At 38.9% G+C, this 24,468-nt stretch overlaps 1 protein-coding gene across 1 annotated transcript; it reads left to right on the plus strand.

The window, feature by feature from the left end:
- Positions 1–7,995: 7,995 nt before the first annotated feature.
- CCL28 (C-C motif chemokine ligand 28) lies at positions 7,996–23,693 on the plus strand. Its single transcript, XM_066602749.1, has 3 exons — positions 7,996–8,117; positions 20,456–20,585; positions 22,254–23,693. The coding sequence occupies exons 1-3, from the start codon at positions 8,063–8,065 to the stop codon at positions 22,417–22,419; spliced, it is 351 nt and encodes a 116-aa protein (XP_066458846.1). The 5' UTR covers positions 7,996–8,062; the 3' UTR covers positions 22,420–23,693.
- Positions 23,694–24,468: the final 775 nt, after the last annotated feature.

Here is a 24,468-nt window from a genome sequence, read left to right on the forward strand (position 1 = left end):
CTAATAAAAACCCCAGTTCTTATGAATTCCGGGATTGCAAGTACCAAAAAACCTATTATGGCATCAACTACTGATACAATGAGCTAAGAAATCACAGTAATGATGCAGTGTGTTCTTTATAGCAGAATAAATGCTATAATTCTAAAAACAAAGTTCTACTGCAGCCATCAGCAGGAGAGGATGGGTGATTTATCAGTGCCATGACTGCTATTTATCTCTAACCATCCATGCATGTTTAGTCTCCTCTGATTTATACAGTTGTTGGCTGATGGGATAAGTATTTTATTTAATTTACATCCTAACTGGCTATAATTTTTTGTGATGGATTCTATAATATGTTGATCTTTGTTGCTGTGTTGGTATCTAGAAATATGCTCTGTCATAGAATCCTAGAATGGTAGAGTTGGAAGGGACTTCCAGGGTCATAGGGTACAACCCCATGCTCAGTGCAGAATTCAGTAAATCATCCCAGACAGCTACCGTGTTTCCCTGAAAATAAGACAGTGTCTTATATTAATTTTTGTTCAAAAAGGTTTAATTTTTTTTACATGTATAGCTGCCTGGACACTATTTAAATTGACTTTTTTAATTAACTGTTAGCAGGGCTTAGTTTTGGAGTAGGGCTTATATTTCAAGCATCCTCAAAAAGCCTGAAAAATCATTTTGCATCCTCAAAAATTCTGGAAAATCATGCTATGTCTTATTTTCAGTGTATGTCTTATTTTCAGGGAAACAGGGTATTTGTCCAGCCTTTGTTTGAACACTTCCATTTAAGGAGAACTCACCACCTCCCGTGGTAACCTGTTCCACTCATTGATCACCCTCCCGGGTGCCTTCACACTTACGAGAAAATCGCAGAGTGAGTATAAACACAGAATTATGAGACCAATGATTTTCATTGGTTTCATTCCCATTTGTGATATTTTCTTTCCTGTGATGTTGAGAGATTTGAAAATCCTATCTTTCTGTGTTTTGTGATTTTAAAATTTTTTTTTTCTCACCCATTTTTCCCTATGGAGCCTCTGATTTATTGTATCGCAGCACACAAACTTGCGATGTTCGTGCAATGCAATGCATTTTTAACATTAGAAACTCCTATTGTCTTGCGTGAGAAAATTGCAGCGATGCAATGCGAGATTATCACTGATGCTCAAAAATCGTGTGAACAAAAATGTGATTTTTGCCACAATTTCCCGATCACCAGTGTGAAGAAGCCCTCACTGTCAGAAAGTTTTTCCTAATATTTAATCTGTGTCTAACCTTAATCTAATCGTGGCATGCCCTATTTTAGAACGTTCCCTCAGGAACACATCGCCCATTGTTTTCAATGGGGCTGGAAAACACATTGCATGGCGTGCGAGGAGAGGTTCCCAATGGAAACTTTACTTGAAGAAAAACGTCTTGTATCCGCAGATAAAGTGCACGTTGATGAGTGTGAGATCAGGCTCGATATCACGCTCGCTTGTGTGTAGGAAGCCTAAGGAAGAGTAGAGGGGGATGATGACCTCATGTGATCCAGACTCTATGCTTCTCTTAATACATCCTAGAATTGTGTTTGCCTTTTTGACTGCTGCATCGCACTGTCCTAATACACAATGGCTGATTATCCAAGTGTGAAAAGGATTGAAGATTACTACTTTGCTAAAATGACTTTATTTGAGTATTTCTGAGTATAAGGAGCTTTTTGTGTTTGGTTACAGCGTATCCCATTACAGGCTGAATTGAAAATGACTTTGTTTAAAAGAGTTTTGTCAGTAAAACAAAACCTGTCCCCCAGCTGGGCCCTGCCTAAACTAAAAAATGATGATGTACTCTCCTCACCTGGAGCTCCAAGATGCAGCTGACAGCCACTGACGGTATCAGCCTTGACTTCTGGGTAGACAGCTGTGTGGAAACACATGACTGCTTGGCCAATCAGAGGCAGCAGCATCACCGTTGGTGCTCCTGGCATCAACGCTCATATCCTCGGCGCCATGGTGCCAGGAGTTTGGGGATATGATTCTGTGGCCTCTGATTGGCTGCAGTAGTCATGTGCTTCCACCTGGCCGTTTACCCAGAAGTCACCGCTGATACCAGTGCTGGCTGTCAGCTGTGTCCCAGGGCTCCGGGGAAAGTGAGTATACAGCTCAATTTTTTTATTTTCAGCTGGGGGATGGGGTTTTGTTATAATGGCAAAACCCCTTTAATCATTTCAGATTATAAGGAGTAAACGGTGGTTGTACTATATCGTTGTTTGGTCACAGCATTTCCTAATATCTTCTGTATTGGAAGTCCATAGAATATTGAATTAATATCTTTGATCTGCTTATGTTAATGGTTATCTTTTGTTTGATTTGCTGAAATGTTGCCTTCCAATAGGTGGCGCTCTAGAGGCATTGTTCCCTCTTCATTTACATATTTCCCAGGAGAGTCTGGATGACTTTATAAGTCTCCTCATACCTTCTAGGTGCTCTCCCTAAGGAGATATGATTTCCTTCCCGTCCTCAATGCTGATCCTCATGGACATAATCTTTTTGTCTGCCCACAGAATCCCAGGTGTAATAAGTTAATATTATTAAGTATTAAATACATTATCATACATTAGTTGTCTGCCTTTGAACCCGCTCAAGCTCTGATATGCCCTTCTTGAGTACCGGTGCCCAAAACTGTACACAATATTCCATGTGTGGACTGACCAGTGCCTTGTAAAGAGGAAGAAAAAGTTCTCGTCATGTGCCCCTAGATCTGTTTTGATGCAACCCATAATCCTATTTGTCTTGGCAGCAGCTGCCTGACACTGGTTGCTCCAGTTAAACTTACAATTAACTAAATTCCCCAAGTCCTTTTCCATATCAGTGTTACGCTGTGGTTTCCCATTCAGTGTGTAATAATGACATTAATTTCCTCTGCCCATGTGCATAACTTTACATTAATCTCAGACAACCCCTTTAAAGATTACGACTACAAGAAATTCATTCTCTCGTGTCAGCCACCAATTAGTTGACATAAATTGTTCCCTTTCTGTTTGAAAAAAAGGTCTTCAGAAGTTGCTGTGTGTTGCACAGTTTTGTGCGCCCTTTCCTATAGAACATTATAATATACACCCAGCTGCTGCAGATGTTTTTTTCTATTATTCTGACATATAACATCAATCAGCAGTGGACAGATAGCGCCCCCTTACTCTTACAAAAAGGTTCTGTAACAGCTAAGTGTCTAAAGGCCCATTTAGACGTAACAATGATGGCTCAATATTCGCTCAAACGTTAGTTTGAGTGACAGTTTTAAGCGATCATTTTGCATAAACTCTTAAGTAGTTACTCAGCTACTAAAGAGTTTATTAGCATGCAAATGAAGCCTTTCAGCTGCTTTGTTCTCGAGCGGGATAGCAGCTGAAAGAATGCCATCAGCGCTATCCCGCTGAGAACTTAGCGTGCGGTCCCGATAAGACACATTGATGACTTTAAGCTGGCTTGAAGTCAGCGATGAATGAATAGTGTACGATGGGCACACGTTTAGCGATTATCGCTCAAAAGATGGATTTTGAGCGAATTTTGAGTGATAATCATTGTGTCTAAATAGGCCTTAACTAAGTGTTTAACTATCTATAAATATCCTTATTGCAACATGTATCCATTTCAGGAAACTCAATGTTAGGCTGGATTCACTCGGGCGTATATCGGCTGGGTTTTCACACCTGGCCGATGTACGCTGACCCTCTATAGCATTGGTTAACAATGCATCAGTGCACATGGGCATATTTTGCGATGTCAAAAAAGTACCCTGACAGCCAAGATAATGCATTTCGCCTGGGCGCTTTTACGCCGCTGGCGGCTGCATAGACTCCTATGGGAGCCTATGACAGCTGCCGGAAAAGAGAGGTGGGAGGGAGTTTAGCAGCATGACTGCTAAACTCCCACCCCTTTCCCTGCTGCTTTCCGCCCCTTGTCGGCTGTTTGCAATGGAAGGGTGCGGAGCAAAGCTTCACCCCCGTTCCCTGCAATTGCTGGCTGCGACAAAGGGCGGAGAGGGGGCGGGAGCTTAGCACACTATCTCCTGCCCCATCCCGCCTCCTTCCCTTGCAGAGAGTCGGCGAGAGGGAGGGAAGGGGGAGAACAGTTTAGTAGAGCTAAACTGTCTCCCCCCACCCAATGCCATTGTGGGCTTGGCGTATATGCGCCGGGCTCGGGACGTCTGAACGGACACAGAAACATTAGCTTTGTGTGTCCGTTCACGTGTTTTTACGGCGCCAGAGGGCGTGCGTAAAACCGCCAACGGCCATGTGAATAAACCCTAAGTCTGCATTATACCGTCAGCAGCATTCACCTGAAATCACTGCTGTAGCTATCTAATATATTGTGATCTGGAAGACAATGCATTTAGGTAACAGGCCATAATTTGTAAGTATTAGAAGTCACCGGAGAGTGCAGTCACCTGTACAAATATTCTCAGCCTACAGTGTGCTATTATCTGATGATGCAATTTTTACAGAGGCAGTTTCAGTCCAACTATATATTAGAGAAAATTTACTACGTGGACCCTTAGGCTAAAGATATTAAAATATAACTTTTAATTGACAATAACTAAAAAGACAAAAGGGGAAGAACATACACACATATATCAAATCCGATAAAAACCGGTAAGTTAGAATCTATGCCACTGTCCGTAGACAAAAGGAGGACCAATCAGGCTGAGTGAAATTGTTACTCAACTATTTCGTATTATCGGTCTTTAAAAGAAAATTGACACAATAGTCCAAGTTTATAGCGCACACGTCATTCTAATCAAAAAATGACATGTGCAAGAAAACTGAATGTTACAAGCGCAACCCTACGCGTTTCCCCCACACAGTGGGTTCTTCAGGGGTTTCGATACGCTGGCTCCAGTGATGTACTGGATGGTGGCTTCCAGTGATGTACTGGATGGTGGCTAAGAAAGATGATAAATAATGAAGCCTCAAAGTATCCAAAGTTGGATGGAATGGATAAAACGTTGGATACAGAGGAGTGAATTAGTGTAGATCTGTCAGTTCAGGTGACTACAACCATCCTAATAATTATATGGTTGTTACCAGGTGGTAGATGTCGCCTGACAGATCTATAAAGACCCAGTTCCTACGATGGCAATGATTAGGAGTAGGGTATGCTTCAAGAACAAATCTACTCTTTTAGATCAAGTTTGACCGGGATGATATTCCACGGTACAAAAAAAGTTTTTTGCCGTCAGATCGTAATGTACCATGATAGCTATCTAGAAGTTCTCAGTTAATACTGCCAAGATAGCTATCTAAAAGTTCTCAGTTGCTAAGCGATATTGGCTCAAAGAAATCATTAGATAAAGTTTCTAAGACCTATATTGTCCCTCGATAGAGTGGTCCCTAAGTCAGAGCTTTAGAAAACAAACTGAAATCAAATAAATGAAAAAAACGGCGGCATGTCAGTCCTGGTGGTGGACTGACAGCATACTGAACTCACAGATCCCAGAGCCTTAAATAGGAGTCATGCAACTCCACCTTGTGTGGGAGTGTCTTAGGGTGAACCAATCACAGTCATTTAGAGGACGTACCTTGTGTCGGTCGTTACCATGGACACCAGGACGCTGCTGTGTTCATTCAGCTGCGTCCTGACTTGTAAAACAGGTCTTACAATATGTAGATAATGAGGAAGCCTCTTTGCTGTGAACCGCTGCGAAAAGGCGGTTGTATGATGGACACGATCGTCTGAAAGCTAGGTAATGATCCTGTCACGGTCGCATGGGTGTCACGTGACGTCATTCCACAGCGACTGTATGGGTCCGTAGCCATAGTGGTGATGACGCGAAGGTCATGTGACTCAGCGCGTCATAGGTCATCTGAGCGAAAAAGGGGCGGTACATTGGGCGCTGCGGCGCTTGAACGTAGCTTAAGCGAAAAAAGGGGGGGGCGATACAATGAGCGCCGCGGTGCTAGAACGCAGCTTGGCGAAGAAAGAGAGCAGTGCGGTGGACGTGGCAGCGCTCGGACGCGGCTTAACCTCACTTGATAGTGCATGTCGATAGCCCCTATGATGAAAATCAGCAAGTCATGTGACGTGACACGTCATAGATATCGTCACATGACAAAATAAGGGGTGTGTCAAGAGCGCCGGAGTGACTGAATAGATGTTAGTATCGTTGTAAATTACATCAGTCAGTAACCATGACAACTAATGGTTGGGAGACCTTGTGCCCCATCTTATGCCAACTTGCTCCTGGGCTGGTGGGAGGAAAGGCACGTCTTCACGGAGGAAAATCATCTGTTTACTAACAATATCATCCTATGGTCCAGATACATAGATGATATTTTCATCCTCTGGTCAGGTACAAAAGACAACTTCGGCACATTTGTTGAGAAATTAAACATCAACAATCTCAACCTACACTTTACAGCCGAATGTGACGAGAAAACAATCACCTTCCTCGATTTAAGAATCATCAAACAACAAGATGGTACCTTGTCCACTACAACATTTCGCAAATCCACGGCAACCAACTCTTTGCTGACTTGGGATAGTTATCACCCCTACCCTCTTCGCAGAGGGATCCCAAAAGGTCAATTTATGCGCATCCGCCGAAATTGTTCCTCAGAAAGCGAATATGTAGTGGAAGGCAGAAAACTATCTAGGTTCTTACAAAGAGGTTACCCAGAGACTATTGTCTCTGAGGCTTATGACTATGCAGCTAGCATAAACCGAGGTGAGCTTTTGCAATCTCGTAGAAGAGATAATAGCAACCTGACTAGAATTATTGGCACGTACGATACTGGATCCTCTGCAGTCAGAGGGATTTTGAGTAGCTTTTGGGATATCCTAAAAGACAACGAGGATGTCAGTGATCTGTTACCCTCGTCGCCACTTATCACCTTCAGGAGGGGTTGCAATTTGCGAGATCGTCTTGTGAAGAGCTACCTCAAACCTGAAATCTAATGATTTCTTTGAGCCAATATCGCTTAGCAACTGAGAACTTTTAGATAGCTATCTTGGCAGTATTAACTGAGAACTTCTAGATAGCTATCTTGGTACATTACGATCTGACGGCAAAAAACTTTTTTTGTACCGTGGAATATCATCCCGGTCAAACTTGATCTAAAAGAGTAGATTTGTTCTTGAAGCATACCCTACTCCTAATCATTGCCATCGTAGGAACTGGGTCTTTATAGATCTGTCAGGCGACATCTACCACCTGGTAACAACCATATAATTATTAGGCTGGTTGTAGTCACCTGAACTGACAGATCTACACTAATTCACTCCTCTGTATCCAACGTTTTATCCATTCCATCCAACTTTGGATACTTTGAGGCTTCATTATTTATCATCTTTCTTAGCCACCATCCAGTACATCACTGGAAGCCACCATCCAGTACATCACTGGAGCCAGCGTATCGAAACCCCTGAAGAACCCACTGTGTGGGGGAAACGCGTAGGGTTACGCTTGTAACATTCAGTTTTCTTGCACATGTCATTTTTTGATTAGAATGACGTGTGCGCTATAAACTTGGACTATTGTGTCAATTTTCTTTTAAAGACCGATAATACGAAATAGTTGAGTAACAATTTCACTCAGCCTGATTGGTCCTACTTTTGTCTACGGACAGTGGCATAGATTCTAACTTACCGGTTTTTATCGGATTTGATATATGTGTGTATGTTCTTCCCCTTTTGTCTTTTTAGTTATTGTCAATTAAAAGTTATATTTTAATATCTTTAGCCTAAGGGTCCACGTAGTAAATTTTCTCTATTATCTGATGATGGAACTCTTTGGTGAAGTTGTAATATCCTTATGCTGTAAAAGTAGGGAGACATTGCCTTTTATATATTCTGTATGTGCAATATGCTATCTCTAATGGTGGTAAATGATAGTTTGGATGTCATTCTAGAATACAATGTAATTATTATAGGGGAATATGTAGAATCAATCACATGACCTACAGTATGTAGCAGCTAACATCAAGGTGTGGCTGTATCTCGGCAAGCTGTGACTACAATGAATACACTGGGCGGATCGTACCTGCGTCTACGTATATAACAAGGCAAAAAGTTCCACTTTCCTCTTATTCGGTGGACTTAACATGACAGCTCTGCGGCTGGCCGTTGTGCTCCTGTGTGTGCTCTATGTCTCTGAGGGTAAGAGCTATCTGTACTATACTCTGAGACGATGAAAAGGTAAAGACACCATGAAGTAAACCTGTGTCTGCTTCAACCTATCTACTCAATTAATAGCTCATTCCTGTTTAAACAAGGAGCAATTTAGATATATCCTATCTATCTCATATCTATCAATATACCTAATATCTATCTATTTCTCATCTATTTATCTATCTATCTCATATCTATCTATCTCATATCTATCTATATATCTCAAATCTCATATCTATCTCGTATCTATCTATCTAGCTCATATGTCTCTTTCTCATATCTATCTATCTATCTACCAATCTCATATCTATCTATCTCTCTCTTTAATATCTATATATCTATCGCATATCTCTCTCATATCTATCTATGTCATATTTATCTATTTATATATCTCAAATCTCATATCTATCTCGTATCTATCTATCTAGCTCATATGTCTCTCTCTCATATCTGTCTATCTCTCTCATATCTATCTATCTATTTCTCTCATACCTATTTACCTATCTACCAATCTCATATCTATCTATCTATCTCTCACTTTAATATCTATATATCTATCTCATATCTCTCTCTCTTTAATATCTATTCATATCTGTCTCTTTCGCTCATATCTGTCTATCTATCTCTCTACCAAATATATATCTATCTCTCTTATATCTATCTACCTAATATATATTTATCTCATATCTATATCTATTTCATATCTATCTTTCTATTATATATCTATTTATCTATCTATATATCATGTCTAACCATCTCTCTCATATCTATCTATCTATTTCTCTCATACCTATTTATCTCACTCATATCTCTCTATCTAATATCTATCTCTATCATATTTATCTATGTAATATCTATCTCAAATCTCATATCTATCCATCTCGTATCTATCTGTCTTGCTAATATCTGTTTATCTCGATATATCTACCTATCTCTAATCTATCTCACTCATTACTATTGAACTAATATCTATCTATCTCATATCTATATCATATCTATCTATCTCTCTCATATCCATCTATTTATTCATCTCATATCTATTTGTCTATCTATCTCTTTAATATCTATCTCATCTCTCTCTCTCTCATATCTATCTCATATCTATCTATCTCTTTAATATCTATCCCTCTCTCATATCTTTCTATCTCTCTTATATCTATCTATCTCATATCTATTTATCTATCTATATATCTCATATCTATCTATCTATCTATCTCATATCAGTCTCGCTCTTATATCTATGTATCTATCTATCTATCTATCTTATATCTATCAATATACCTAATATCTATCTATCTCATATCTATCAATATAACTAATATCTATCTCATATCTATTTCTTATATCTATCTATCTCTCTATCTATTTCTCTCTCATATCTATTTATCTCTCTCATATCTATCTATGTATCTATCTCATATCTATCTATCTTACATCTATCTATCATATATCTATTTATTTATATATCTCATATTTATCCATCTATCTCATATCTCTCTCTTATATCTATCTATCTCATATCTATCTAATATCTATCTATCTCATATCTATCTCTCTCATATCCATTTATCTCGCTCATATCTGTCTATCTAATATCTATCTATTTCTCATCTATCTATCTCATCTGTCTTTTTACCTCTCTCATATCTATCTATCTACCTAATATATCTATCTATCTAATATCTACCAATCTCTCATATCTATCTATGTCATATCTATATATCTCATATCTATCCATTTCTCATATCTATCTCAAATCTCATATCTATCCATCTTGTATCTATCTGTCTTGCTCATTTCTGTTTATCTATATATCTATCTCATATCTATCTATCTCTAATCTATCTCTGTCATTTTTATCAAATTAATATCTAACTATCTATCTATCTCATATCTATATCATATCTCTCTCATATCTATCTACCTAATATCTATCTATCTATCTATCTCTCTCATATATATCTATCTACTTAACATCTATCTATATATCTCATATCTATCTTTGGCCCGAATCTATCTCATATCTATCTATCTATCTATCTATCTATCTATCTATCTATATCTCTCATATCTATTTATCTCTCCCATATTTATCAATCTATTTCATATCTATCTATTATATATATATATATTTATCTATCTATATATCTCATATCTATCCATCTCTCTCATATCTATCTACCTAATTTCTATCTATCTATTTCTCTCATACCTATTTATCTCACTCATATCTATCTATCTAATATCTATCTATCTATGTAATATCTATCTCAAATCTCATATCTATCCATCTCGTATTTATCTGTCTTGCTCATATCTGTTTATCTCGATATATCTACCTATCTCTAAGCTATCTCACTCATTTCTATTGAACTAATATCTCTCTCTCTCTCATCTCTTATCTATCTATCTCTTTAATATCTCTCTCTCTCATATCTGTCTATCTCTCTTATATCTATCTCTCTCATATCTGTCTATCTCTCTTATATCTATCTATCTCATATCGATCTATCTATCAATATACCTAATATCTATCTATCTATCTCATATCTATCTTTCTATGTATCTCATATCTATCTATCTCTCTATCTATTTCTCTCTCTCATATCTATTTATCTCTCTCATATCTATCTATCTATCTATCTCATATCTATTTATCTCACTCATATCTGTCTATCTAATATCTATCTATTTCTCATCTATCTATCTATCTCATATCTGTCTATTTACCTCTCTCATATCTATCTATCTACCTAATATCTATCGATCTCTCTCATATCTATCTATGTCATATGTATATATCTCATATCTATCCATCTATCTCAAATCTCATGTCTATCCATCTCGTATCTATCTGCCTTGCTCATGTCTGTTTATCTATCTATCTATTTCTCTCATACCTATTTATCTCACTCATATCTCTCTATCTAATCTCTCTCTTTCTCTCTCTCTCATATTTATCTATCTATGTAATATCTATCTCAAATCTCATATCTATCCATCTCGTATTTATCTGTCTTGCTCATATCTGTTTATCTCGATATATTTACCTATCTCTAAGCTATCTCACTCATTTCTATCGAACTATTATCTATCTATCCATCTATTTATCTCATATCTATATCATATCTACCTATCTATCTCTTTAATATCTATTTATCTATCTTATATCTCTCTCGCTCATATCTATTCATCTCATCTCTCTCTCTCATATCTATCTATCTATCTCATATCTATCTATTTATCTATCTATGTATCTCATATCTATCTATCTATCTCTCTCATATATATCTATCTACCTAACATCTATCTATATATCTCATATCTACCTTTGGCCCGAATCTATCTCATATCTATCTCATATCTATCGATTTCTCATATCTGTTTATCTCTCTCATATCTATTTATCGCTCTCATATCTATCTATCTATCTATCTATCTATCTATCTATTAATCTATTAAATATCTTTTTATCTATCAATATATCTCCTATCTAACCATCTATCTCATATCTATCTCTCTCTCTCTCTCATATCTATCTATCTATCTATCTATCTATCTATCTATCTATCTATCTATCTACCTATCTCATATCTATCTATTATATATCTATTTATTTATATATCTCGTCTTGTATATCTATCAATCTCTCTCATATCTATCTATGTCATATCTATATATCTCATATCTATCCATCTATCTCATATCTATCTCAAATCTCATATCTATTCATCTCGTATCTATCTGCCTTGCTCATGTCTGTTTATCTATCTATCTATCTATTTCTCTCATACCTATTTATCTCACTCATATCTCTCTATCTAATCTCTCTCTCTCATATTTATCTATCTATGTAATATCTATCTCAAATCTCATATCTATCCATCTCGTATTTATCTGTCTTGCTCATATCTGTTTATCTCGATATATCTACCTATCTTTAAGCTATCTCACTCATTTCTATCGAACTAATATCTATCTATCTCATATCTATATCATATTTACCTATCTCTCTCATATCCATCTATCTATTCATCTAATATCTATCTATCTCTTTATTATCTATCTATCTATCTATCTCATAACTGTCTATCTCTCTTATCTATCTATCTCATATCTATTTATCTATCTATGTATCTCATATCTATCTATCTATCTCATATCTATCGATTTCTCATATCTGTTTATCTCTCTCATATCTATTTATCTCTCTCATATCTATCTAATATTTATCTATTAAATATATTTTTATCTATCTATATATCTCATATCTATCCATCTATCTCATATTTATCTGTCTATCTATCTCATATCTATCAACATACCCAATATCTATCTAATTCATATATATCTTTCTATCTACCTCATATTTATTTCTCATATCTATGTTTCTCTCTCATATCTATTTATCTCTCTCATATCTATCTATCTATCTCATATCTATGTATTATATATCTATTTATTTATATATATCATATTTATCCATCTATCTCATCTATCTATCTATTTCTCATCTATCTAACTGTCTCATATCTGTCTATTTATCTCTTTTATATCTATCTATCTACCTAATATCTATCTATCTATCTATCTATCTATCTATCTATCTAGCTATCTATCTAATATCTATCTCATATCTGTCTATCGCTTTCTAACATATTTATTTATCTCTCATATCTATCTATTGTATATCTACTTATCTATCTAATCATATATCTAATATATATCCATCTATATCATATCTATCTCTCTTATCTATCTATCTATCTCATATTTATCTAATCATCTACCTAATTATCTATCTATCTATCTCATATTTATCTATTATATATCTATTTATTAGAGATGAGCAAGCATATTCGCTAAGGCAAACTACTCGAGCGAGTAGTGCCTTATATGAGTACCTGTCTGCTCGTCTCAAAAGATTCGGGTGCTGGCGGGGGAGAGCGGTGAGTTGCGGGAGTGAGCAGGGGGGAGCGGGGGGAAGAGAGTGAGAGAGATATCTCCCCCCCCCCGTTCCTCCTCGCTCTCCCCCGCCGCTCCCCGAAGCTTTTGAGACGAGCGGGCATGAATAAATAGCTAAGGGCTATCTGTCATTGGCTGAGCGCTCAGCCAATAGCTAAGCACTAGGTGCTATTGGTTGAGCCCTCAGCCAATCAGCACAGCCCTTTCAGGAGGCGGGGATATTTAAAGGCGGCGGAGAGGTGAGTAATTTAAAAAAAATTTTTTTTACCACTTATTGATGATTATCAGGGAAGGGCTTATATTTCAAGCCCTTCCCCGATAATCATACTGCGGGGCTTGCCAGAAAGCAGTGCTTTCAATGGGATCGGCAGCAGTGCCTATCTCATTGAAAGCAATGGGATAGCATGCCGCGGACTTCTGCCACAGCTGTGACAGCTGTCACAGCCGTGGCAGAGGTCCGCGGCATTCTCCCTATGTTTTCAATGGGGCTAGCGCTGCTGCCGCTGGCCCCATTGACAGCACTAGCAATATGCCGGTTCTATTCCGGTGTCTTTCTTGCGCTGCGGGGCGAGAGTTTTCCCATGCTCTGGCAGCGCAAGAAAGAAAATATCGCCAGTGGGTGTCCACCCTTATATCTATCTATCTATATCATATCTATCTATCTCCTATATATCTATCTAACTAACATCTATCTATACATCTCATATCTATCTCTCCCATATCTATCCATCTATCTATCTATCTATCTATCTATCTCATATCTATCTATTATATATCTATTTATTTATTTATCTCATATTTATCCATCTATCTCATATCTCTCTCTCTTATATCTATCTATCTTATATTGACCTAATATCTATCTATCTTTCTATTTATCTATCTATCTCATATCTATTTATCTCACTCATATCTGTCTATCTAATATCTATCTATTTCTCATCTATCTATCTTATATCTGTCTATTTACCTCTCTCATATCTATCTATCTACCTAATATCTATCGATCTCTCTCATATCTATCTCATATTTATCTCAAATCTCATATCTATTCATCTCGTATCTATCTGTCTTGCTCATGTCTGTTTATCTATCTATTTCTCTCATACCTATTTATCTCACTCATATCTCTCTATCTAATATCTCTCTCTCTCTCTCTCTCTCTCTCATATTTATCTATCTATGTAATATCTATCTCAAATCTCATATCTAGCCATCTCGTATTTATTTGTCTTGCTCATATCTGTTTATCTCGATATATCTACCTATCTCTAAGCTATCTCACTCATTTCTATCGAACTAATATCTATCTATCTATCTATCTATCTCATATCTATATCATATTTACCTATCTCTCTCATATCCATCTATTCATCTCATATCTATCTATCTTATTATTATCTATCTATCTCATAACTGTCTATCTCTCTTATATCTATCTATCTATCTATCTATCTCATATCTATTTATCTATCTATGTATCTCATATCTATCTATCCATCTATCTATCTATGTATCTCATATCTATCTATCCATCTATCTATCTATCTCATATCTATCGATTTCTCATATCTGTTTATCTCTCTCATATCTATATATCTCTCACATATCTATCTATCTAATATTTATCTATTAAATATCTTTTTATCTATCTATATATCTCATATCTATCCATCTATCTCATATTTATCTATCTATCTATCTATCTATCTATCTATCTATCTCAAATCTATCAACATACCCAATATCTATCTATCTCATATCTTTCTATCTACCTCATATTTATTTCTCATATCTATGTTTCTCTCTCATATCTATGTTTCTCTCTCATATCTATTTATCTCTCTATCTCTCTATCTCATATCTATGTATTATATATCTATTTATTTATATATCTCATATTTATCCATCTATCTATCTATTTCTCATCTATCTAACTGTCTCATATCTGTCTATTTATCTCTTCCATATCTATCTACCTAATATCTATCTATCTCATATCTGTCTATCGCTCTCTAACATATTTATTTATCTCTCTCATATCTATCTATTATATATCTATTTATCTATCTAATCATATATCTAGTATATATCCATATATATCATATCTCTCTCAGATCTATCTCTCTCTTATCTATCTATCTATCTATCTATCTATCTATCTATCTCATATCTATCTATTATATATCTATTTATTAGAGATGAGCAAGCATATTCGCTAAGGCAAACTACTCGAGCGAGTAGTGCCTTATTTGAGTACCTGTCTGCTTGTCTCTAAAGATTCGTGTGCTGGCGGGGGAGAGCGGTGAGTTGCGGGAGTGAGCAGGGGGGGAGCGGGGGGAAGAGAGTGAGAGAGATATCTCCCCCCCGTTCCTCCCCGCTCTCCCCCGCCGCTCCCCGCCGGCACCCGAATCTTTTGAGACGAGCGGGCATGAATGAATAGCTAAGGGCTATCTGTCATTGGCTGAGGGCTCAGCCAATAGCTAAGCACTAGCTGCTATTGGTTGAGCCCTCAGCCAATCAGCACAGATCTTTCAGGAGGCAGGAATTTTTAAATCCCCGCCTGCTGAGAGAGCTTAACAGCAGTGCAGTGGAGCCAGCCGGAGGACGCATGTGAGCAGCGGAGAGGTGAGTAATTAAGAAAAAAATTTTTTTACCACTTATTGATGATTATCAGGGAAGGGCTTATATTTCAAGCCCTTCCCCAATAATCATACTGCGGGGCTTGCCAGAAAGCAGTGCTTTCAATGGTATCGGCAGCAGTGGACTTCTGCCACAGCTGTGACAGCTGTAACAGCCGTGGCAGAGGTCCGTGGCATTCTCCCTATGTTTTCAATGGGGCTAGCGCTGCTGCCGCTGGCCCCATTGAAAGCACTAGCGATATGCCGGTTCTATTCCGGTGTCTTTCTTGCGCTGTTAGAGTTTTCCCGTGCTCTGGCAGCGCAAGAAAGAAAAGATCGCCAGTGGGTGTCCACCCTTATATCTATCTATCTATATCATATCTATCTATCTCATATATATCTATCTATACATCTCATATCTATCTTTGGCCCAAATGACCATGGACGGATTATCACTGTGGAATTCATGGTCAGACACCTGTCACATATCTATTTATCTCTCTCATATCTGTCTACCCATATATCTATTTCATATCTATCTATCTATCTATCTATCTCTCATATCTATCTATTATATATTCATTTATCTATATATCATATATCTATCTCCTATCTATCTCTCTATCTCATATCTATCTACTCAATTATCTGTCTATCAGATTAGCGCTGCGGAATTTGCGGTCAGACACCGGCTGTGAATTCCGCAGCAATATACGTCCATAGACATATTGTGTTAAATCATTCTCCCCTGCCCACGAGAAGAAATCAACTACGATTTTCCGCTTGCGTGGGAAAATCACAGTATGTTCTATTTTGTGAGGAAAATTGCACAGACGGCTTCCATTGCAGTCAATGGAAGCCCTCAGTCCGACAATGCTTGCACAGTGAGCACTGCAGAAGTACCGTGGGAATCCGTGTCACAGCCCAGCGCCGGCGCACCATGCGCTGCTTTGCGTATGCCCACCGGCTCGCCGTCCGAGACACTGGCGGCGGATCCGTACAGCTGAATCCATATCTGAATGCCCACAGACAAATTATCATTGCAGAATTTACGGTTAGACATCCGCCGTGAATTCAGTAGCAAAGTCTGTCCATAGACATACTGTGTTAAATGATTCTCCCCTGCCCACGAGCAAAAATCAACTGCAATTTTCCGCTTGCTGGTGAAAATCATAGCATGTTCTATTTTGTGAGGAAAATCGCACCGACAGCTTCCATTGCAGTCAATGGAAGCCGTCCGTCCCGCGATATTTCCACAGTAAGCACTGCAAAAGTATTGCGGAAATCCACGTCAAAGCACAGCACCGGCACGCTATGCACTGCACTACGCATGCGCACCAGCTCGCCAGCCGAGGCAATAACGGTGGATCCAGACAGGTAGGTATAGGTTCTCTGGGGGTCGCCGAGTCTGATTCCCCTGCGATATCCGACCCGGCAGTGGGCATGAGGTCTATCTATCTATGTAATATCTATCTATCTCATATCCATTTATTTATCTCTCTCGTATCTATCTATCTATCATTTTTATCAATCTATCTATCTCTCATATATATCTATCTATATATCTCATATCTATCCATCTATCTCATATCTATCTATCTATCTATCTATATATCTCATATCTATCTATCTTTCTATCTATCTTTCTATCGATCTCATATCTATCTCTCTCATATCTATCTACCTAAGATCTATCTATATATCTCATATCTATGACCGAATGCCCACGGACGGATTATTGTTGCGGAATTCATTGTCAGACACCCGCCGTGAATTCAGCAGCAATGTCCGTCCATAGATATGCTGTGTTAAATTATTCTCCCCTGCCCACAAGCAGAAATCAACTGCGATTTTTCCACTCGTGGAGAAGAATCGCAGCATGTTCTATTTTGTGAGAAAAATCGCACAGTGGGCACTGCAGAGGATGGAATCTGCATCACAGCCCAGCGCCGACGCACCATGTGCTGCATTGCAAATGAGCACCGGCTTGCCGGCCGAGACACACGTGGCGGATCTGGACAGGAGAGTATAGGGTCTCTAGGGGGCGCCGATTCTGATTCCGCTATGGTATCCGACCCGGCGGTGAGCATGAGGTCTATCTATCTATTTATCTATATATATCATATCTATCCATCTACCGCTCTCATATCTATCTAATACTATCAATCTCATGTTTATCTGTCTCTCATATCTATGTATCTCATATCTGTCTATCTAACTATCTCATAATTATCTATCTATCTCATATCTTTCCATCTACCTCTCTCATATCTATCTATCTAATACTATCTATCTCATGTTTATCTCTCTCTCTCATATCTATGTATCTCATATCGGTCTATCTAACTATCTCATAATTATCTATCTATCTCATATCTATCCATCTCTTTCATATCTATCTATCTATCTCTCATATCTATCTCTCTCATATCTATTTTTATTTCTCTCCCTCACTCTCATATTGGTCTCTCTCATATCTATCTATTTATCTATCTATATATCTCATATCTATCCATCTATCTCTCTCATATCTATTTTTCTATCTATCTAATACTATCTATCTCATATTTATTTCTCTCTCTCGTATCTATCTATCTCATATCTATCCATCTCTCTCATATCTATTTATCTATCTATATCGTATTGAGCGGAAGCCTCCGTGCTGACCTCTGTGTGGTGGCCGGTGCCTGTAATTGCAGGCATGGCTCCCATTGATTTTAATGAGAGCTCTGCCTGCAGTTAGAAGGGCCGGCCAATACACGGGACGTCGTCACGGACGCCATTGTGCCAACCTCTCTGTATAGTGGCTGGGGCTTGTAACTGCAGGCACGACTCCAATTGATTTCAATGAGGGCTGTGCCTGCAGTTACAAGTGCCAGCCACTACACAGAGGTCGGCGCGGAGGCTTTCACTCTGACCTCTGTGTACTTGCACCACTGACAGCATGCACCCGCTGAGCTGATCGGTCGGGGTCCCGACTATTGATGACCTATTCTAATGATGGGTCACAGTAGTATTTCTCTGGAAAACCCCTTTAACATGTCATTTTTACCACGCAGTAAACTTCGTAAAAATTAAAGCATAGAAACAATGTCAGAATTACTTTTTTTTTTACAGATTCCACCCGATTTAAAATGTTTTAAAGTTTTTCAGTACATTATATAGTACATTAAATGCTACTTTTAAAAATCTACAACTTGTCCGCCAACAACAAGCCCTTATACAGCTATGTCAATGGAAAAATAATAAAGTTAGGGCAAGGATGATAAAAATGACAATGTAGAAACGAAAATGGCTGTTGATGGCACAGGAACACCTTAGTGGGTTGCAGTATAATTTCAACCACATTCGGTGCTTTTCCTATGGGTTAAAAAAGACACAAAAATGGTTATAAAAATCTGATCATATTGCATAATGGGGAAATTCACATAATGAGAGTTTTGAAATTTGATGGAATCGCCAGCCTGACGCTCTGAGCTCAAAGTTGCTTGTATATACTAATAGCCTGCACATGTGAACGATACCAAAGATGCCAGCCATAGATGGATGGTGACCCACCATACAGGATATCAACCCTTGTAGCTTCATGGAAACCTTTCTTCCCCCTTGCGTGATGTTTGCTAAATTTTTGGGATAGGGTGAAAGTGGATGTCAAAAAATTCAATTATGCCTCTCATGATAGATTACATAAATGGTTCCATGCTCAAACATATCCTTATTTCAGAGATATTTCCCTTTAGAAGCATTGCATTATATGGCTTTACAAGTGGCGCCTATAGTTCCATTCTGTGAACTCAAACAGCCCTAGGACACGTTTGTCCCTCAGTAGTAGAGATGAGCGAGCGTACTCGGAAAAGCACTACTCGCTCAAGTAATTTGCTTTATCCGAGTATCGCTGTGCTCGTCCCTGAAGATTCGGGTGCTGGCACGGAGCGGGGAGCTGCAGGGGAGAGCGGGGAGGAAAGGAGGGGAGATCTTTCTCTCCCTCTCTCCCACCCGCTCTCCCCTGCTCCCTGCTGCGACTCACCTGTCAGCCACAGCGGCACCCGAATCTTCAGACCCGAGCACAGCGATACTCGGATAAAGCACATTACTCGAGCGAGTAGTGCTTTTCCGAGTACGCTCGCTCATCTCTACTCAGTAGTAATAAATCTTCACCATACCATTTACTGCATCAATCTATTGGCATAAATATTTCAATCACTGACTCATTCACTTGTTGAGGAATTGGGACTTCAAAAGAAGACAGCCAGAAATAATACTTGGCACTAGAAGACCTTGGGTCACTGCTTATGCAGCATCATGATCAAGACTCCTTTAAATACTCAATATCCAGGATAGATGTCACTTTCTCATGCTAATGATATTTTTCAGTCTGTTTTTACTTTTATAGAGTTTTGATGTCTTAGGGCGCCTACCCACTGGCGATTTTTTTTCCTTTGCGTTTTTTCTGAAGAGCAATTAGTATAGAATGTGTTCTTGTCCATTTGCGTTTTTTTTTTCGGTCCGTTGCAATTTTTCACATAGGAACTGTCAGTTGCATATGTGTCCTTATTTTTCTCTTAATGTACCCATGAATGTCAATGGAAAGTAACGGAAAAGGCGCGAAAAAGGCGTGAAAAATGCGCCAAAAACGCTGCGTTTTTCACGCACGAAAATCGGCAACGCCAGTGGGTAGGCGCCCTTATTGTGTTTTTTATGTGCTTTTCCTATTTTTGTATGTTTTTTTTTTCTCTTTAGTGGCATCTTCCATTTCAAGCACAAGATGTTGCACCCAACTGGGAGAACACGTTTCAAAAACTCTTTTAAGGAAAGTGAAGAGTTATGAAATTCAGAAACAGGATGGTACTTGTCACCTCCAAGCTGTGCTGTAAGTATGCTCCATGATAATACAACAAAGTAGATACTAAAGCTCAGCCATTAGGAATGTCGCTTGACACCACTTTGTCCCATCCCCAACCAAAACTAGAGCACTTACCTGTCAATCAACAATCCAGTTTTGGGTCCTGGCTACTATTTACTGCTTTTTGGTAGATGGGACCAGAACTGCTGGAGACGCCTATGTATAGCTCCACAATGTAGGTGACACCATTGGATGTGGCTCATAGAGAGGGGAGTCTTGAGTGTTCCATTTCATAGAACTTGAAGCTCTGGGTCTTGCCTCCATGAATTTTAATTAAGTGCCGTGCTGCCCTCGAATCAGGGAGCTCCTTGGAAATATAAGCAAGGTTTTTCATGAAGTTTCACGAGTTTTTAACTTTCTAGAAGTACAACCAACATACAATAAGTCACAAATAACACAATAAATTATATATATCTGACATGGTCGGAATAACAGTTCAAAAAATTCCTAATCTTAAAGGGACCTGACCTTTCTAGGTTTGGAAAACGTGTTTTATTTTACGCAAAGGCGCAAACTCCACATTAGTTGAAAGCAGATTTTAAAAAGCCCACATGAGCTAACCAATTAGCCTTAGCTATACAGCGACATCCTTGTTTTAAAATTCTAGAAAGTTTTTCATTAGGATGCAAAAAATGTAAGTATTAAAAAAAAATGGATCTAACATCATTGAAATTACAGCTGTAAACTGTAGAAAACACTACATCCTGTAAAGAATTTCCAGTTTGTGTATCTGGAACACCTCACAATACAGACTCCCGGGATCTCCTACTAACCATGCTATCATCCATGGTTTGTATTGTCTTTTCAGGAGATTAGAATAAAAGTTGATTTAAACAGGCTTGTATTCAGCTTACAATGGATTAGCCCACCAAAAGAATTAATTACCTGTTTACAGGGTAGGTGATGAATACTTGATCGCAGTGGCTCAACTGCTGGGACCACAGGGATCAAAAGAATGGCGCACCCCAAGTCTGCCTGGTGATAGGAGCTATGGTATGCGTGTGACCTCCTCTACATTCACTTCTATGGCATTGATTGAGAGAGCCAAGTGCAGTACTCGCCTATCTCAACAGACAGAAGTGCATGTCATTGCTGCTCCTTTCACCTTGCAGATGATCTCTGGGTAAGCCAGCAGTGGGACCCCCAACAATTAATCATTTATCACCTTATCCTGTAAATACCATAGGTGATACATCGTTTTGGTGGGATAATGTCCTGTAGACTTTCCTATGTGGTACCTGTAATTTGCTATATTGAGTACTCTTATATAACATCTGCACCTCTGTTGTTCATTGCATAGAATGCAGAAATGGATGTGGTTTGAATTAAAGGGTATTCGAGAGACAATGTTTTTTCACTTTTCACCCATACCTAAAAACTGATAGATCGGTGGGGGTCCAACAGCTGGGACCTCCATCAATCCCAAGAATGAGGCCCGGTTGGTCTCAGAGTGAATGGAGCGAATGTCATGCGGGCACACTGCCACTCCATTCATTTCAATAGGAGTGCTGGAGATTACTGAGTTCAGCTGCAGTCACTGTACTTTTATGACCTATTTGTCCTTTAAATACATGTTCTATTTTGAGCAGGTACAAGTTCAGGATTTTGTCTCACAATGTCTTGTTCTATTTTCAGGTTGCATTTACAACATAAGACCCTGTGTGTTAGTCCTGAGAATAAGCTGCTACAGCAATGGATCAAAGGGGAGGAACAAAAAAGTTCTGGTAATCAAGAACCCAGGAAGACTCACCCAAGAAGAAAACATCCAAAGAACAAGAAAAAACCCAAGGAAGAAAAGTGACGTCGGATTTAACTGTTATCAGTGGCCCATCTGGGCTATGTATATAAAATCCATTACCCGGGAAGGATGTCTCTTTCCTGCATTTTTCTATTCAGATTTTTAACTGGTAAACATGCTAAACAAAACTTATCATTTATTTAGTCTCAACTAGAGATGAGCGAACGTACTCGGTAAGGCCGATTTTGCAATCGAGCGCCGCGATTTTCGAGTACTTCACTACTCGGGTGAAAAGATTCGGGGGTCGCCGGGGGGAGGGCGTGGCGTGGTGGAGCGGGGGATAGCAGCGCGGAACAGGTGGGAGCTCTCTCTCTCTCCCTCTCCGCCCCATTCCCCTTTGCAACCCCCCGCTCACCCACGGCGCCCCCCCGAATCTTTTCACCCGAGTAGTGAAGTACTCGAAAATCGCGGTGCTCGATTGCGAAATCGGCCTTACCGAGTACGTTCGCTCATCTCTAGTCTCAACGTTTCATTTGCACATTGCCAATCTCTACAACAAAAGTTTGGGGATAATATTGCAAAAGTTGAGCTGTGGCCATATCATTGAATCCGATTCTTGTTCTCATTTTTCAGAGGAACCAGTAAAAAGATGTAGGGACACACAGAGAGCGAAGGGCCCCTGTAAGAAGACAGTGCATGCCCCCCCAAATGAATAAAAAAACCAAAAGACCGACATTAGCAATAATGATACCATATAATCGCCAAATAATACAGCAACACCATGACATATTATCACCATAGTTTTATGGAAAAAAACACTATGCAAAGACCAACATTACTACTATAAAGTGACCATATAGTGGTAGATACCAGTTCTATACAGGTGCTTTGCAGAGTCATTCACTTTTCTTTTTCTTCTTCATCCAGCCCATCCCGTCATGATGACTTTTCTTGGCTACAACTTGTCTCAGCAGAATTTCGCACAGACATTTTTGGTTTCTTTTTTATCTAGCAACCTGCCTTCATTTTCCACACCTCTGCATAATCTCCATTTCTACAATGTGCCAAATAATAAAACCAGCCATGGTGCCCCATATGGTAATAATATCCCCCTTTTTAGTGCCCCCCACAGAAAGTCCTGCTTTCAGTCATCCCCAACACACTCACACAGAAAAAATGTCTCCACTCTGTAATAATGTCTTCTTTATGCCCCACTCAGTAATAATGGCTCCCCAAACCACATAAATCCTGCTATCATACCTGTAATAATACCCTCACATATTTGCGGTTTCAATAGCTTTTCCTTGGTCCTGGTAGTGTCAAAATAACAATAGCTTTTCAGATACTGTATGTATAAATAGAACCAGTCGAGCACATTTGTTTTTAGGAACACTGAATATGCCAATCTTTAATGCCATTGTAGGGCTTATGCCACACAATATAAGTACATATAATTGTGTAGTAAGTGGTTTGCATTTGCCAGCAGCAAAAAAACCCACATAAGATATAGGGTGTGTAGAGTCTGACAGCAGTGCTAAATCTCAGCAGCATTACCATGAGGACTGAAGAGCTATTCAGCTCAATAGAATGGCTTCTATGCTAACGCGCATGCGCAGAAGTTGTCCCACTGAAATAAATAGGCAAGCAGAGGTGGCCAGGCACATAGCATTGCGTCTGCTGTGACAAGGCACGTACGCTCGGTAATGTGATTCTATTTTTGCTATAATAAAGTTTGGATTTTTAATGATGTCCTGGAATTTCCACCTGCAGTACACACTATTAGGGCGGCTTCACACAAGTGTGTTTGCGCAGAAGATAGAACCCCATTGATTTCAATGGGCTTGTTCACATTACCTTTTCTTGCTCGCATGGAAAAGCATGGCATGCTGTACTTTGTTCCCAATTGTGCAACCAAGGCCCCTACGGAATCTATGGGGGGTGTGCAAATGCAGGCGCAATACGCAAAGAGATGCGCCGTATAGATGCGTGAAAAGATTGAGGCTATACTGCATTAAAGATCGCGTGAACTATTCAATTCCCGCTATTTTAATTAGCCCGTTCACACAATCAGAGGTGCATGTTTTTCAGCTCCCATAGAAGTCTATGGAAAGC

Source organism: Eleutherodactylus coqui, chromosome 5, assembly GCF_035609145.1.
Source record: "Eleutherodactylus coqui strain aEleCoq1 chromosome 5, aEleCoq1.hap1, whole genome shotgun sequence".
NCBI lineage: Eukaryota > Metazoa > Chordata > Amphibia > Anura > Eleutherodactylidae > Eleutherodactylus > Eleutherodactylus coqui.